The sequence below is a fragment of the Mus musculus genome, chromosome 7 (genome assembly GCF_000001635.26).
Source record: "Mus musculus strain C57BL/6J chromosome 7, GRCm38.p6 C57BL/6J".
NCBI lineage: Eukaryota > Metazoa > Chordata > Mammalia > Rodentia > Muridae > Mus > Mus musculus.
Genome location: NC_000073.6, coordinates 120,677,571 through 120,690,617, shown reverse-complemented (window position 1 = coordinate 120,690,617; position 13,047 = coordinate 120,677,571). Strand labels below are relative to the sequence as shown.

At 43.6% G+C, this 13,047-nt stretch overlaps 1 protein-coding gene and 1 non-coding gene across 3 annotated transcripts in view; one reads left to right on the top strand and one right to left on the bottom strand.

Moving 5' to 3' along the window:
• Mosmo (modulator of smoothened) overlaps positions 1-12,998 on the bottom strand; it is a 57,235-nt gene extending 44,237 nt beyond the window's left edge. The window contains exon 1 of one of the 2 annotated variants that reach the window (NM_001164580.1): positions 12,748-12,998. In NM_001164580.1, the coding sequence (NP_001158052.1) occupies positions 12,748-12,853 (106 nt within the window). In that variant the 5' untranslated portion in view covers positions 12,854-12,998. The remainder of the gene's footprint in view (positions 1-12,747) is intronic. The other variant, XM_006507689.3, reaches the window with a different exon arrangement.
• On the top strand, positions 2,295-2,399 carry LOC115486846. The gene has a single exon (XR_003947193.1). It is a non-coding gene; the product is annotated as a small nucleolar RNA U13 (small nucleolar RNA).
• Positions 12,999-13,047: the final 49 nt, after the last annotated feature.

Sequence of the window (13,047 nt, the reverse complement as noted above, 5' to 3'; positions counted from 1 at the left end):
GAAGACCCATCCTAAATGAGGGTGACACCATACCATGGGCAAAGGTCCCTTGGCTGAGTAAAAGGCGAGCTGAGGACCAGAGCTGACAATTGTCACCCTGCTCCCTGCCTGCAGGTGCACTGTGAACAGATGCTTCAGGATGCTGCTGCTATGCCTGCCCTACCATGATGGACCGGCCCCTCAAACCCTAAGTCAACACAGACCTTTCCTTTCTTCAGCCACTTTTGTCAGAGATTTGTCAGAAGTATCCAACATATCTGCATATGTGAGGTCCTGGTACAGCAGGTGCAGAGTGTTTAAAGAGCCCTCCTCTAGACATTGCTATCTGAGTGTAAACCCACTAATCCACACCCTCCCCCAGCACAGGGTCTTCTCTGAAGCCCTAGCGAGTCTGAACAGTGTCCACCAGCCAGGCCTCTCACTTGTACTGCTCCTCTGTGCCCAGGCTCCACTGGGAGCACAGTGCGCTCTACTATGCCTCTCCCTTGAGTTATTACCTAACCACACACATGTTCTTGTTATAAACGGGTGTCACAGCACATAAGCCTCTTATGGTACATCCTTAGGAAAAGGATGCTATATCAAACTTTACCATGATAAACAAATATTTCAAAGATACTCGACAAGTATGTCCTGGACTTCATCTTTCTATGCATGTGTGAATATTAGTTCAAATCAACTGCATAAGCCAGTAAATTCAATTAACATTTATTAAAAAGCCTTTCATTAAACCCCACTGAAGTGACTGAAAATTCAGACAGACAGATGGACAAGTTAGAATCCTATAGCAGCATGGGGAAAGGACAAAGACTTGTCAAAAAGCAAACAGCTAATGAGAAGCAGACTGAAAGAGAACCAGGCTCACAGAATAGGGGCTACTGTCCCTGCAGTCTATATTAATATGGGCAAAAGATGGTCATTCGTATTACAGAAGTGAACGGGTTCTCCAAAAACACTCAGGAAAACCACTAGGTCAGAAAAACAGCAGCTGAGTTCAGCAGGCTGTGCATCAAGCCAGTGGGAACTGAGCACTGCAAACAGCACTTTCAACCGGGTATGAACTGCTTGAATACTCAGGCTAGGAACCTGCTGCAACTGGCTCTAAAGAAGGGCAGGGAACAGTAAGAGATGATGGGTAAGCAATGTGCTATTTTAGTCAGCTCTGAGCTACAAAGGGACAAAGGTATTGTAACTACTTCCAGAGGCAAAAAAATTAAGAAAAAAATAGCACACTAGGGAAAACCCCACAATGTACCTACCATCCCTGATGACTGGGAAGGTGTTCACACCGAGACCAGTAAATCTTAAGTGCAGGTTGGATCACTGAAAGCAGACACTATATATGGAGTACCAGTGTGATTGTAAGTGGATATAGGTGGGTACTAGAAACAGTCCCCTCAGCTTCCCAATGCCGTCTGATATACCAGGAGGGTTTGTCTTCTAATCCAGAATCCACTGAAGTCTTTCCTAGGGTTGAATTCTAAAAGGTGTCCAGTCTGCTAGTCCATAAGAACCATTCTGGGGTTGGAGAGATGGTTGATAGGATCATGCATGGTTTTTGCAAAGGTCCCAATTTCAGACCTAGCACCCATGTTGGGTATCTTATAACCACCACTAACTCCAGTTTCAGAGGGACTTAGCACCTTTGGTCTTGACAGGCACCTGCAGTCATGTGTATCTTCTCACAATACACATAATTTAAAAAAATTTTTTAAAAGAATGTTTTAAGAGCTGGGCAGTTGTGGCGCACGCCTTTAATCCCAGCACTGGAGGCAGAAGCAGGTGAATCCCTGAGTTCAAGGCCAGCCTGGGCTACAGAGTTGAGTTCCAAGAGCTGCACAGAGAAACTTGTTTCGTGAGTGGAGTTTGTTAGTAAGATTTTATAGTCAACCTTGGCTATCCTAAGTCTAAGATTAAGCTAGGTTACATGAGACCCTGCCTCTAAAAAACACAAAGAAATGTGGGGGTGGTTTAACTTAACCAAAACCAAAAAAAGCCTCAAGTCAGGTATAGTAGTGCATGCCTTTAATTCCAGCACTTGGGAGACAAAGGCATGCAGATTTGTGTGAGTTTGAGGCCAGCTTGGTCTAAAATAAGTTCCAGGACAAATTAAGTTAAAATCAGTCCCAGGACAGCCAGAACCACATAGTGAGACTCGGTTTGAAAAACAAAATAATCCAACCCAAGCCAACCCAAGCCTCAGTCAAGTGTGTGCACCAGAAAGAACAAATGGTTTTAAGTTCTGGAATCAAGCAAGTGTATTAGAAGATAAACTGAAGACAAGGAGGCTACTTTTCCTTTGCTGGTTTATAAGAGTGAACACCGGAATGCTCATGCCACAGCGTGACATGTGACTCGCACAAACCTTGTTAGGATGGTGGCACATTGACACTGAGAAAAGGGGAGAGGGGATGAAAATACTGCACTGTGTTTGTTTACAGAAGTAAACAACTACAGCATGACCTTAGGGGCTAGTTTAGGAAATCTAACTAGTACTGACCAAGATAACCAATCAAGCTATACAGCTTTCATCTTATACTGTTTTAAAGTTGCAAATGACTACAGCGTAGCTATTCGTTATTTTCAAAATGAAAACCAACTACCGTATCTAGAAAGAATTAGACTAGTCTATGGATACACGACTACTGAATAACGATATATATGCATATGCTAATTATATATGGGACAACTAACATTTTTGTACAAACGAGCTCAGACTGGGAGTTCAGAGTGGCCCTTGGGTGTTCTTACTCTTACTTCATATAGAACTTACCTAAAACAAATTCTCTCAGTCACTGCCCTCAGCAACACCCCCACTCCTATTCCCGCTCTGTTCAAGACCTTTGTGTAGACTCACTCCCCTTACTCTTACATCTGCAGCCTTAGAGTCAACACTACCTAACAGACAAAGAAGCCTTTACCCTATCCTATCCCCTCTCTCAAGAACTTTAAAAACTTCCGTCCTACAATAGACGGACACGGGGGCACATCTTCCACATCTGAAGTCCCAGGACCAGGCAAGCTGAGGAAGGAGAATTACAGTGGGCCACACAGGGTAACTGTGGAAGACCCTGTCTCAAAAGAAAACAAGAAAAATTTATACTAAAAAAATATTGCAAGAAACATACAAATAAACGTGACACAGACATGGTACCATGAGAAATGCACAAATTGTTAAGAGGAAATCATAGCTGATTTGATGTCAGCTGAAAATTCTTGACAGATGGGCAAGATGCAGATAAGATAGGGACCAGAACGAGCAAGAGGGCTTTGCTCTGTAAGCTGAGAAAACAGAAGGAAAATCTCTGAGATAAGAAAAGAGTTGTACTTAGGACACAGTAATGAAGTAGGTCAGAATACACTCTGTAAGGAGAAAAGGGGACCTAGGGCTGAAGGGACAGTGGAACCACACTCAGGAACTGCAGGGTGCCTTTTATGGATGCAGAAGGTGTGCTCCTGGTGTCTGCTCAAGTACACGTGCAGTGGTTAAAGGCCAAGATCAGCTCTGTGGGCAAGTCACATAACTTCCATCTCTCTGCAGGGTGAACTGCAGCTCTTATATAAGGATATTGTGAGGATTAAATTAGTTAACACAGATAAAGCCTGGAACAGTATCTGTCACAAAGTGCTATGTTAAGTATTTGCTATGATTATGCTTGTACTGTGAGGGGATGCGTTTGGCAGCACTGTGGAGAGATGGGCTGGAGTGGAAGTCTTCACTGTGCTTCCTTGACCCTGAGGACAAGGACTGCAGAAGACCTCTCGAGTATTTAAATACTCATTAAATGTTCCACTTGTGATGTTCAAACCACACCTCCTTTCTGACCATCTGTCTATTTTATCCTTGCAGAATACAGGTACCTCAAGGATAAATTTTTTTTCATGTGCTTCAATGTAATCCTTCTGAGAAGGAGCTGGAGAGATGGCTCAATGGTTGAAAAACACCTGTTGTTCACATAAAAGACCTGAGTTCAGCTTCCAACACCCACATGGTGGCTCAAAACACTCTGCAACTCTAGTTTGAGCATCTGGATCCCTCCTCTGACCTCTGTAGGCACTAGCCATGTAAGTGGTACATATATGAAGATGCAGGTAAAACGCTCATATGCATCATATATAAATAAATCTCAAAAGAAAAAAATCTGGGCTGGAGACATGGCTTAGTAATTAAGAGCACTGGTTGCTCTTTGAAAGGACTTGGGTTTGATTCTCAGCACCGACATGGCAGCTCAGTCATCTGTAACTCTAGTCCCAGGAGATCGAACACCCTCTTCTGTCCTCCATAAATACTAGGTACACAAACATATAAGCAGGAAAACCGCCCATACAATAAATGAGATTTCTAAATTTAAAACACTCTTCTGAATATTAGGTACAAGTTCCTTTTAAACCACAAACACTTCAATAGCCTTTGTTGTAAGAATGGAAATAAGTGCAGTAATTTAGGGAATACCCAAGGGAGCAACTAGGAACATTCATGGTAAGATAAAGATTTGCTTTATCAAAATGATGTCAATGTATAAAGGAAATAGCCATATCTTTGATAATCTAAGAAGCTTTTGAGTCTTGCCATTCCAAGTTAGAGAACTGCTTAGCATGACTAGTGGGAAGATGACCTACTACTCTTCAGGCATTTCTAGTTGAAAGCTGAGCCAGTGATGCTCAGAGGTCAACAGGACCACAGACAGAAGAGCAAGGAACAAACTGCTCCACCACGTTCCCATCTGACTCGTCCCACTGCACTTTTCTTTACTCTTGTTTACTCTCTGACTATAGGATACAGTCCTCAGTTGAACGATCTATATTAAAAGTCAGCAGCTGCCTTTTTGCTCAATATATACAGCAGCAAGTGTCAAAATGCCAAATGTGACATTTTATTTATAGCTGAGTCACATAAAGAGTCACATAAAAAGTGCAGCCCATTTCTAATTAAAAATAAGTCAATTAACACAGTAATTCAAAGAAATGTCTGCCTCAAAACTGAACCGGAGTCATACACTGCAACCTTACAGAAGCAAAGCATACATGCAGGTTGGTGCTAATTCAAAGACACATGTACACACAGTCTCTCTTCTGTCAATTCTGCAGCAGTCAGTCTCAGAGGAACATACTATTCTACTCGCTTGATGAAAAGCTGGCAAGTACTCAGTGTAACCAATGTTTAACAACAGAGCACGCAGCAAGCTCTGCACAGGATGAGTGCTGAAGACAGACTCCCACCCAGACACTTCTTTATTAGACTACAGTGAACACACAAAATCATCCCCCATTTCTTGTGACAACGTGCAATGGCTTCAGTAATTATTAAGCTTGGAGCACATGAGACCCTTTAAAAAAAAAGTCTGCAATCTGTCTAAAAACGATGACTTGGCTCGCAGTGATGGTGCGATGCAACTATATGTTGTTTGTTCCGAACCTGTGCCCTTCCTGCAATGCTGGCTGCCTCTCGCTTACAAAGATTCTTTACTCTCTTTCACATACACATAAACCCAAGGCACTCTTGACTTGGGAACTTACATGTGTCCCATTAAGTTTATATTGCTGCTACACTTAGCCATGCAGTCCTTCTGCCCAGATTGGACCCAGCTGGGTTTTAGGAATATTTAACTACAGACACACCATGTTGCTTTAAATCTCTTTTTGGAACAAGGCAGAGCAAAAGTAAACAAGTAAGACAGATAATGCACAAGAACAGCCCTCCAAATGCCAGGCGTTTTGGCTTTCGGTGTAACAGTAGCAACTGTGACTAACATCCAGCACCTCCTGTCTATCAAACAATGTGCTGATCCCTCACATGCTACAGTTTTAAAAATAATCATATTCTGTGGTGGGGTTTTTTGTTTTGTTTTGGTTTTGGTTTTGGTTTTGTTTTTTGTTTTTGACACAAGGTTTCTCTGTGTAGCCCTGGCTGTCCTTGAACTCAAGAAATCTGCCTGTCTCTGCCTTCCCTGCCTCCAAAGTGGTGGCCAAAACTGGCCACCATGACCAGCTAATAAATCATCTTTTGAACTAACCATTTCACCTTTATTTTACAGCTGAGGGGTAGTTACATGCCATAAACCATGGAGATTCCAAGAATCAAAACCTAAATCTACTTGCTCCAAATCTTACTGAGGCATCTTACTGCAAGTGACTCTAAGACAAACCTACATTTATCATGCAAAGAATTTAAAAATGACACTGTTTTGGTCACTCTAGGCTAGAGAGTGGGGACTGATGTTTGTGACTATTATTAAACCAGTTTTAAGAGGAGCTGTGGCAGATGCCACCAATCTAATGAACACACGGGCAATTTTTTTCTGAATTCCTTCTTTTAATGATTTCTCATTATTCTTGCCTTCTGTCCATGCTCTGTGAACCAATTCTCCTACAACACATTCAGGCCCATTAGACTTAATGTCTGGTTACATCTCTGTTGGTACTGATAAAAAAATGAATTCTGGAAGACCAGAAAGGGAAAAAAAATCAATGTTTTGCTCAGGATCCTTAATCTCATTTTAGGAAATCTTGTTTATGCTGTGGAATTCAGTATCGGATGATTTCAAGCTTTGAGGGTATCAAAGACTTGCCTTTGAATTTTCTCCAAAGTTCTTATTACTTGATATGTTTAAGTTCTGATAATGTCACTAAAAAAAAAAGATTCTTTTTTTTAACTTATATATATCTGTATATACTTGTGTGTAGGTATGTATACATGAGTGCAGATGCCTGTGGAGGCCAAAGGAGGGCACTGGATGCCCTGAAGCTAGAGCTACAAGTAGTTGTGAGCTGCCTGATATAGGTGCTGGGAACTGAACTTGGGTCTTCCACCAAAACAGCAAGTGTGCCATCTTTCCAGTTCCATAATGTTACTTTTTAAAAGAACATTGGTGTACTACTTTATCATTATAGAATTTTCTTCTATCGCCTAATGACTGGGTAAATAAAAAGTACTTTATTGCTACAATGGATTGTTATTCAGCAACAAAAAGGTTTTTTGGTTTTTTTTTTTTTTTTTTTTGTTGTTGTTGTTTTCGAGACAGGGTTTCTCTGCGTAGCTCTGGCTGTCCTGGAACTCACTTTGTAGACCAGGCTGGCCTCAAACTCAGAAATCCACCTGCCTCTGCCTCCTGAGTGCTGGGATTAAAGGCGTGCGCCACCACGCCTGACAACAAAAAGTATTTTAAAAGTCCAATATTGAGGAACTTTAAAAATATAAATGAAAAAGCCAATCATAAAAATTCCACTAACTTAAAATACCCAGAATCTATAACTCTCTAGGCAGAAAGATTAGTGGTTGCTTAAGGCTAAGAAGTTCAGGATGGTGGCTAAGAGGTATGCGCTTGCTCTTTGAAATAATGAAAACACTCTAAAATTGATGTTTTAATATGGGTATACAGTTTTGTAAGTAAACTAAAAACCACTGAATTGTATACACAAGCTGAGTATTTTATAATTATGTCTCAGTAAAGTTGTTGAAAAATAATTTTATAGGAGAAAGACTCAAAAGTCTCATGAAGAAATATTACGGATACTTTCTAAACCAGAGAACATGGTCTCAAGGCTTCTGCTCTCCTGGTAATCAGACCAGGTCTTTCTCTAAAGTCACCCCAGAGGGCCAACAGAACAAGTCCTTAGAAGGCTAGCTCATTCAGGAATGGTGCTACAGAGCTGCTTCACGCTACATGTCTGTGAACACTGGAGTTAAACAGCTCAAGGGAGAGGCTTTATTATCATTCGATAATAATTTTCCAGTACCTAATAAGTGAGTCTGCTTAGGTGGGAGCATTTAATGTTTTGATCCAGTGTATAGGCAGAATCACGCTGATCCCGGCTCAGAGCCATCAATGCTGCCAGCCACCTAGGTGAAACTTAACTGCTTTGTTTGGGGAAGATGGCAGGAACCTGAAAGCAAATACTTCTTTTCCCAAGTCTCCCCATTCCCCAAGTTCTCTCTCAAGCTTTAGACTTGAGAACATGTCAGACATTGAATATAATCAGGGGAGTTTCTATCCATGAAAGCCAGAGGCTGCAGAGAGAAGGGACTGGGTGGCTTCATCTGTTAGTGTAAAACCGGGTACATACAGTCCAGGCTTTTACCTGTGAAAACACATCGGTTCTTTCCCTCCAGCGCTTTTGCAGGAACAGGTTCCCACTTCTGCTTAGGACTGGAAAGTTAGTCTACATTTTGGGATCCAATAGTAGAAAAGTTCTTGTCCTCAAATAAGCCAGTCTTCAATACCCTCTTCTGTAAGCACTAACGTCACATTTTAGTTAATCATTTCCTCTTGAACGAATTTAAAATAGGAACAGAATGAAGCTAGTGGCCACATGTTGGCACAGGCCTTATAATCTTGGTTCCCAGGATTCCGAGGCAGGAGGACAGTGGGTTGATCTGGCTGGGCTACACATTGAATGTGATAATCTTATCAATGTGAGCACTTCTAAAAACAGATAAGGGCCATATCTTTGGCTGGTGGGTGAAGATATATCCAGAAAGAACATGCATGAAGCAGCTCTGTAGCGCCATTCCTGAATGAGCTAGCCTTCTAAGGACTTGTTCTGTTGGCCCTCTGGGGTGACTTTAGAGAAAGACCTGGTCTGATTACCAGGAGAGCAGAAGCCTTGAGACCATGTTCTCTGGTTTAGAAAGTATCCGTAATATTTCTTCATGAGACTTTCGAGTCTTTCTCCTATAAAATATATCCAGAGTGGGTAACACCTGAAGGACAGCCTACATTTAGACAGGTCAGAGGAAAACAGTGCTGCTTGCCGGACTTCCTTCTTGCCAGTGTCTATCTTGTTGCTGTTGCTGCCATAGGAAGCCAACTTCTAGGCCTTCCAGGTCTTCAGAGCCAGACTGGGGTTGCTGAAGCATCTAGTCCTGACTGAGTGGTTACCAGATTCTCAGCCTCTCTAACACGTAGATAGCCACTGATGAACACCCAGTCCTTATCAAGTGTAAGACAGTCGAGAAAATATCTCTTATAGTGCATATATATATACACATATATATAAAATCACTTCTTTCCAGAACCTTTACTCATGTAATGAGCGCAGGGCCAGCCTGAAGTAGACTCTGTCTCAAAAAACAGAAACAGTAGCAGGGACAAGGGTATCAGTGTCTGCTCCCCACTTCAAGCACCAACATCCCATCCAAACAGAAAGAAGAATGCAAGCATCTTCAGGGGCAGATGCAGCAGCCTGTTCTTACACACCCACAGTAGAGGCTCTGATCAGATGTAAGGGACAAGCTCTTTTGTACACCTAAAAAATGGAGTTTTGGGGAAATGCAGCCCCTTCAGAGAGCACTAGGCCAGGCTGTTTAGAGTGGTCACTGAGACCCTTGCTGTGGAGGGGCGATGCCCCCATACGGAATCTAGAGGTCTGAAATAGCTTAATGGTTGATCACACTCAAACTAACAGCTTTTTTGTTGTTGTTGTTGTTGTTACAAAAAAGTTTGCTTCTTCAGGGACAAGAGAAAAGAGCGACACTGAGGTTAAGCAATGTCTATGAAGCCAAAAGCCAACATTCGAGACTGAAACTCAAATCTGCTCCTTTCCTAATCTGTTATCTGGCAAAACTCAAAGCCCCAATGAGTTTACTTTAAACCTCACTTAAGACAAACGAAAACTGTGGATAGCAAGCCAAGGAAAAGACTCCTTTCTAGCACTCAATCTAGAACCTCTACACCACAGCCCCAACAACACTTTCTTAAAAGGAACCCTTGTCACAATGACTCTCATGTATCATATACAACAATGAAACAGGGGGCGATGTAGAAATGACAAGTTTACATCAGCCAAACACATGAAGCCAAAGGAATCACAGCAAGTAGTTGGAGTGTCTGGACTCGAGATAGCACACAGCACTACATAACTGATACCGCTGTTAATGCTGAGTCCACCAGGCAGCAAGAGTCTGCCCTCAACAGGGCAGACTTATGTAACTGTCATTATATCCTCCCAGCATTGAGCATTCCTGGTTGTCCTAATGGACACTGCTAAGGGTCCTTTAGATGCGCTTTCCCTCGCAAGAAAGAGGTTTCACTGCATCTGCAGAAGCTTGTGCATAAACCAACTATCAGAACAAAAGCTATCAGAACAAACGCAGCAAAGATTCTTACAGCCAGGTAAAATACACAGACTCTACCTTTTCTGTATTGGGACCAATTCAGCAAAAACAAACTCAAAGGGGTCCAAAGTGTGGTCCCTACTCTCTGGCAACAAGCTGATACGCTTATCAGCTGGGGTTCTGGTGTCTGACAAAGAGGCTGAGGAGCACCAAGGCTGAGAAACAGAGCAAGAGGAACAATACAGACGCGACAAAAAGCACAAAGCATGAGGGAAGATGTTTAGCTCTGTCTAAGCTCTGGGATGATATTCTTGATGTTTGCATATTTCCAAGAACATCTAATGAAGTCCTGTCATTTCCCACAGCAAAAGTTTAAGGCTTACTGCACAACAACAATATGACAGTTACTTATTTATACTAAGTATTCAGTGCTGAGAATGTCAGGGACCATTCTTTATGTCCCCATGGATCAATGCGGAGGGCCATCACTAGAAGCCAAGGAGGTGGCTAATGTCCTTATTTTACAGAGGCGAAAACAGACACAGGGACAAGGGACAAGGATGTGAAGCCTGGCTCCTTCCTCAGTTCACTACATTGGTTTTCTAACTACACTATGCAGGTTACATTAGTTCTAAGAGTTCTGCTGTCTTTTTAGATATATTTTTAAAAATCATTTAAAATTTGCAATAAAGGGCCTGGAGAGATGGCTTGGTAGTTAAGAGTACTGGCTACTCTTCCATAAGACTCTGATCTGATTCCCAGCACCCACATGGTGGTTCACAACCATCTGTTACTTCAGAACCTCTTCAGGCCTCTTCCAGTACCAGACATGCACAGGGTACATAGACATGCAGTAGGAAAACACCCACAGACGTAAGTAAAATAGACGTTGAAAATGACTGCACTAAATTACCACCATCAAAATGCCAATAGACTGAACACAAGGCAGGGAAACGGCGGAGAGCCTTGCTACCCACGAGGTCCCTCCTGAGCTCCTGGAGCGCACGCACGCGTGCTCGTGGCCAGTCCTCCCATTCCACATCCTATTTGTGCTCCTTGTGATTGTCTCACTGATTTGAGAGATGTAATTATTTTTACTTTTGATTATTTACTTCGTATAAGTATTGTTGATGTTTTCTTTCCAAGGGCATTTAGAAAGCTCACTATCTATTCACTATCCTTATTTAGAAAATTCACCAGTGTCAAAGGATCAGTGGGGCAGGAAGGTTGCCACACGGTACAGCCACAGCCACCACGCACAGAGCTGGACAAGCCTACCGTTCGCACTCTCTCTGCAGCTGCTTCCCTTTCTCAGACAGTTTCCCTTTCTGCAAACTTTGGGCTACTGTCCCTTTCATGTCTTTGCCAACTCACAGGCAAAGACTTCAACTCCAAATCTGAGTGCTGTATTTATTCTCCTCTTGCTTTCTCTCGAGTGGCCTTTGCAACATCAGCTCTGGAAGGCTGCACCGTTCTGCTCTTATATAATGTATAGTAGCACTTCCCTTCCCCGAGCTGCCTTGCCTTGCTCGTGGGCATTCCAGCCACTACCTACAGGGATTCCACCTAAAAGATCTTTTTCCAATAAGGATCTCTCTACTCAACAGTGCGAACCTTTCTTTGCTCCTAAGCATGTGATACTTAGAAAGTCTCACAAAGGAGTCTCTACACATACAGTCAGAGTAAAAACAACGGTGATAATGAACTGAATGTCTGTTCACACATATAGTCAAGTACACTGTCTGGAGTCAGCAACACTTTCAGAAACAGCCCACAGGTATTACCAAACTCCACATGATTCCCAAACTCTCTTTTTATGTGTTACAATTAACAGCTCTGCTAAAACTCTACAGCCAAGACAAGTGGAATTCTTCAGTGTTATGTTAATAACCAGTACATCTGGCAGCATGATTTTGTGTTACTAGGTCTAGGTTAGAGAGGAAGAAGAAAGCAACAAATGTCCCAGCTACCGTTTTGTTTTGTTTTGTTTTAAGAGCTAAAAATATTGCTGGATAAATTGAGAACCCTATGCGGCACTTAAGAAGTTTGACAGCACAACGATACATTTTATAAGAAATCATTTGAAGGGTCCCACTCCTCATTCCCCTTCACCTTCGCTGAACAAGCAGTTCAAATACAAGACCGTTCCTTAATTCTGAGCAGTTCTCCTGACAGCTGTGTACATTAATTAAAGGTTTGGTCTCGCAGGTCTAGGTGAGAAAGAGAGAAGCAAGGGAGGGCTGGAGCTGAGAACCCTGCCAGCGCATTCACCTGGGATACCCTTCGGAAAGATGCCCGCCTCTTTCTTGAGGACACCCCACACACACACACACACACAGACACCCGCCTCCAGCGCCAACGTTCCAGCAGGCACTGCCTCTGGGGCTGCCTGCGACTCTAATGTGTTATTTAATTTTCTAACTACTATTAAGATATCTCCAGCGCGCGCGTGTGTGCGTGAGATGCGCTGGAATGAAAGATGCTCCATAAAATGAAGTTTATTATTAGTATTATTATAGCTCCCCCCAGGCCTAAAAATAAAGCAAAGACTATAACCACAGACACTTCAAAGGGGAAAGGGGGAGCCACGGCAAACAGCCTCCGCCGGCCCCCCCACCCCGGCGCCGACCTTTAACCCTCGGGATCGCCGACCCGGGGGACCGCCACCCTCCCGGCCCGCGCACGCCGCTCACCCGCCGACTCCCCGGTGTTGATCCAGTCCGGGTTGGCGATGCTGGCGATGGCGAAGATATCGGCGGCCAGAAAGAGACATCCTGAGATGATGGTCAGTTTATCCATCGCCCCGCCCCGCTCCCCCCACCCCCCACCGCAGGGCAGGCCGCGGCCTCACTCCTCGCGCCCCATGGGCCGCCGGGCCCCGGGGTCCCCGCGCCGCCGCCCTCGGCCCTCGGCCCGCGCCGCGCGCTCGCGCCCTCCGCGCCGGGACCCGCAGCCGCCGCCCGCCCCGGAACTGCTCGGCCCGCCCGCCCCTC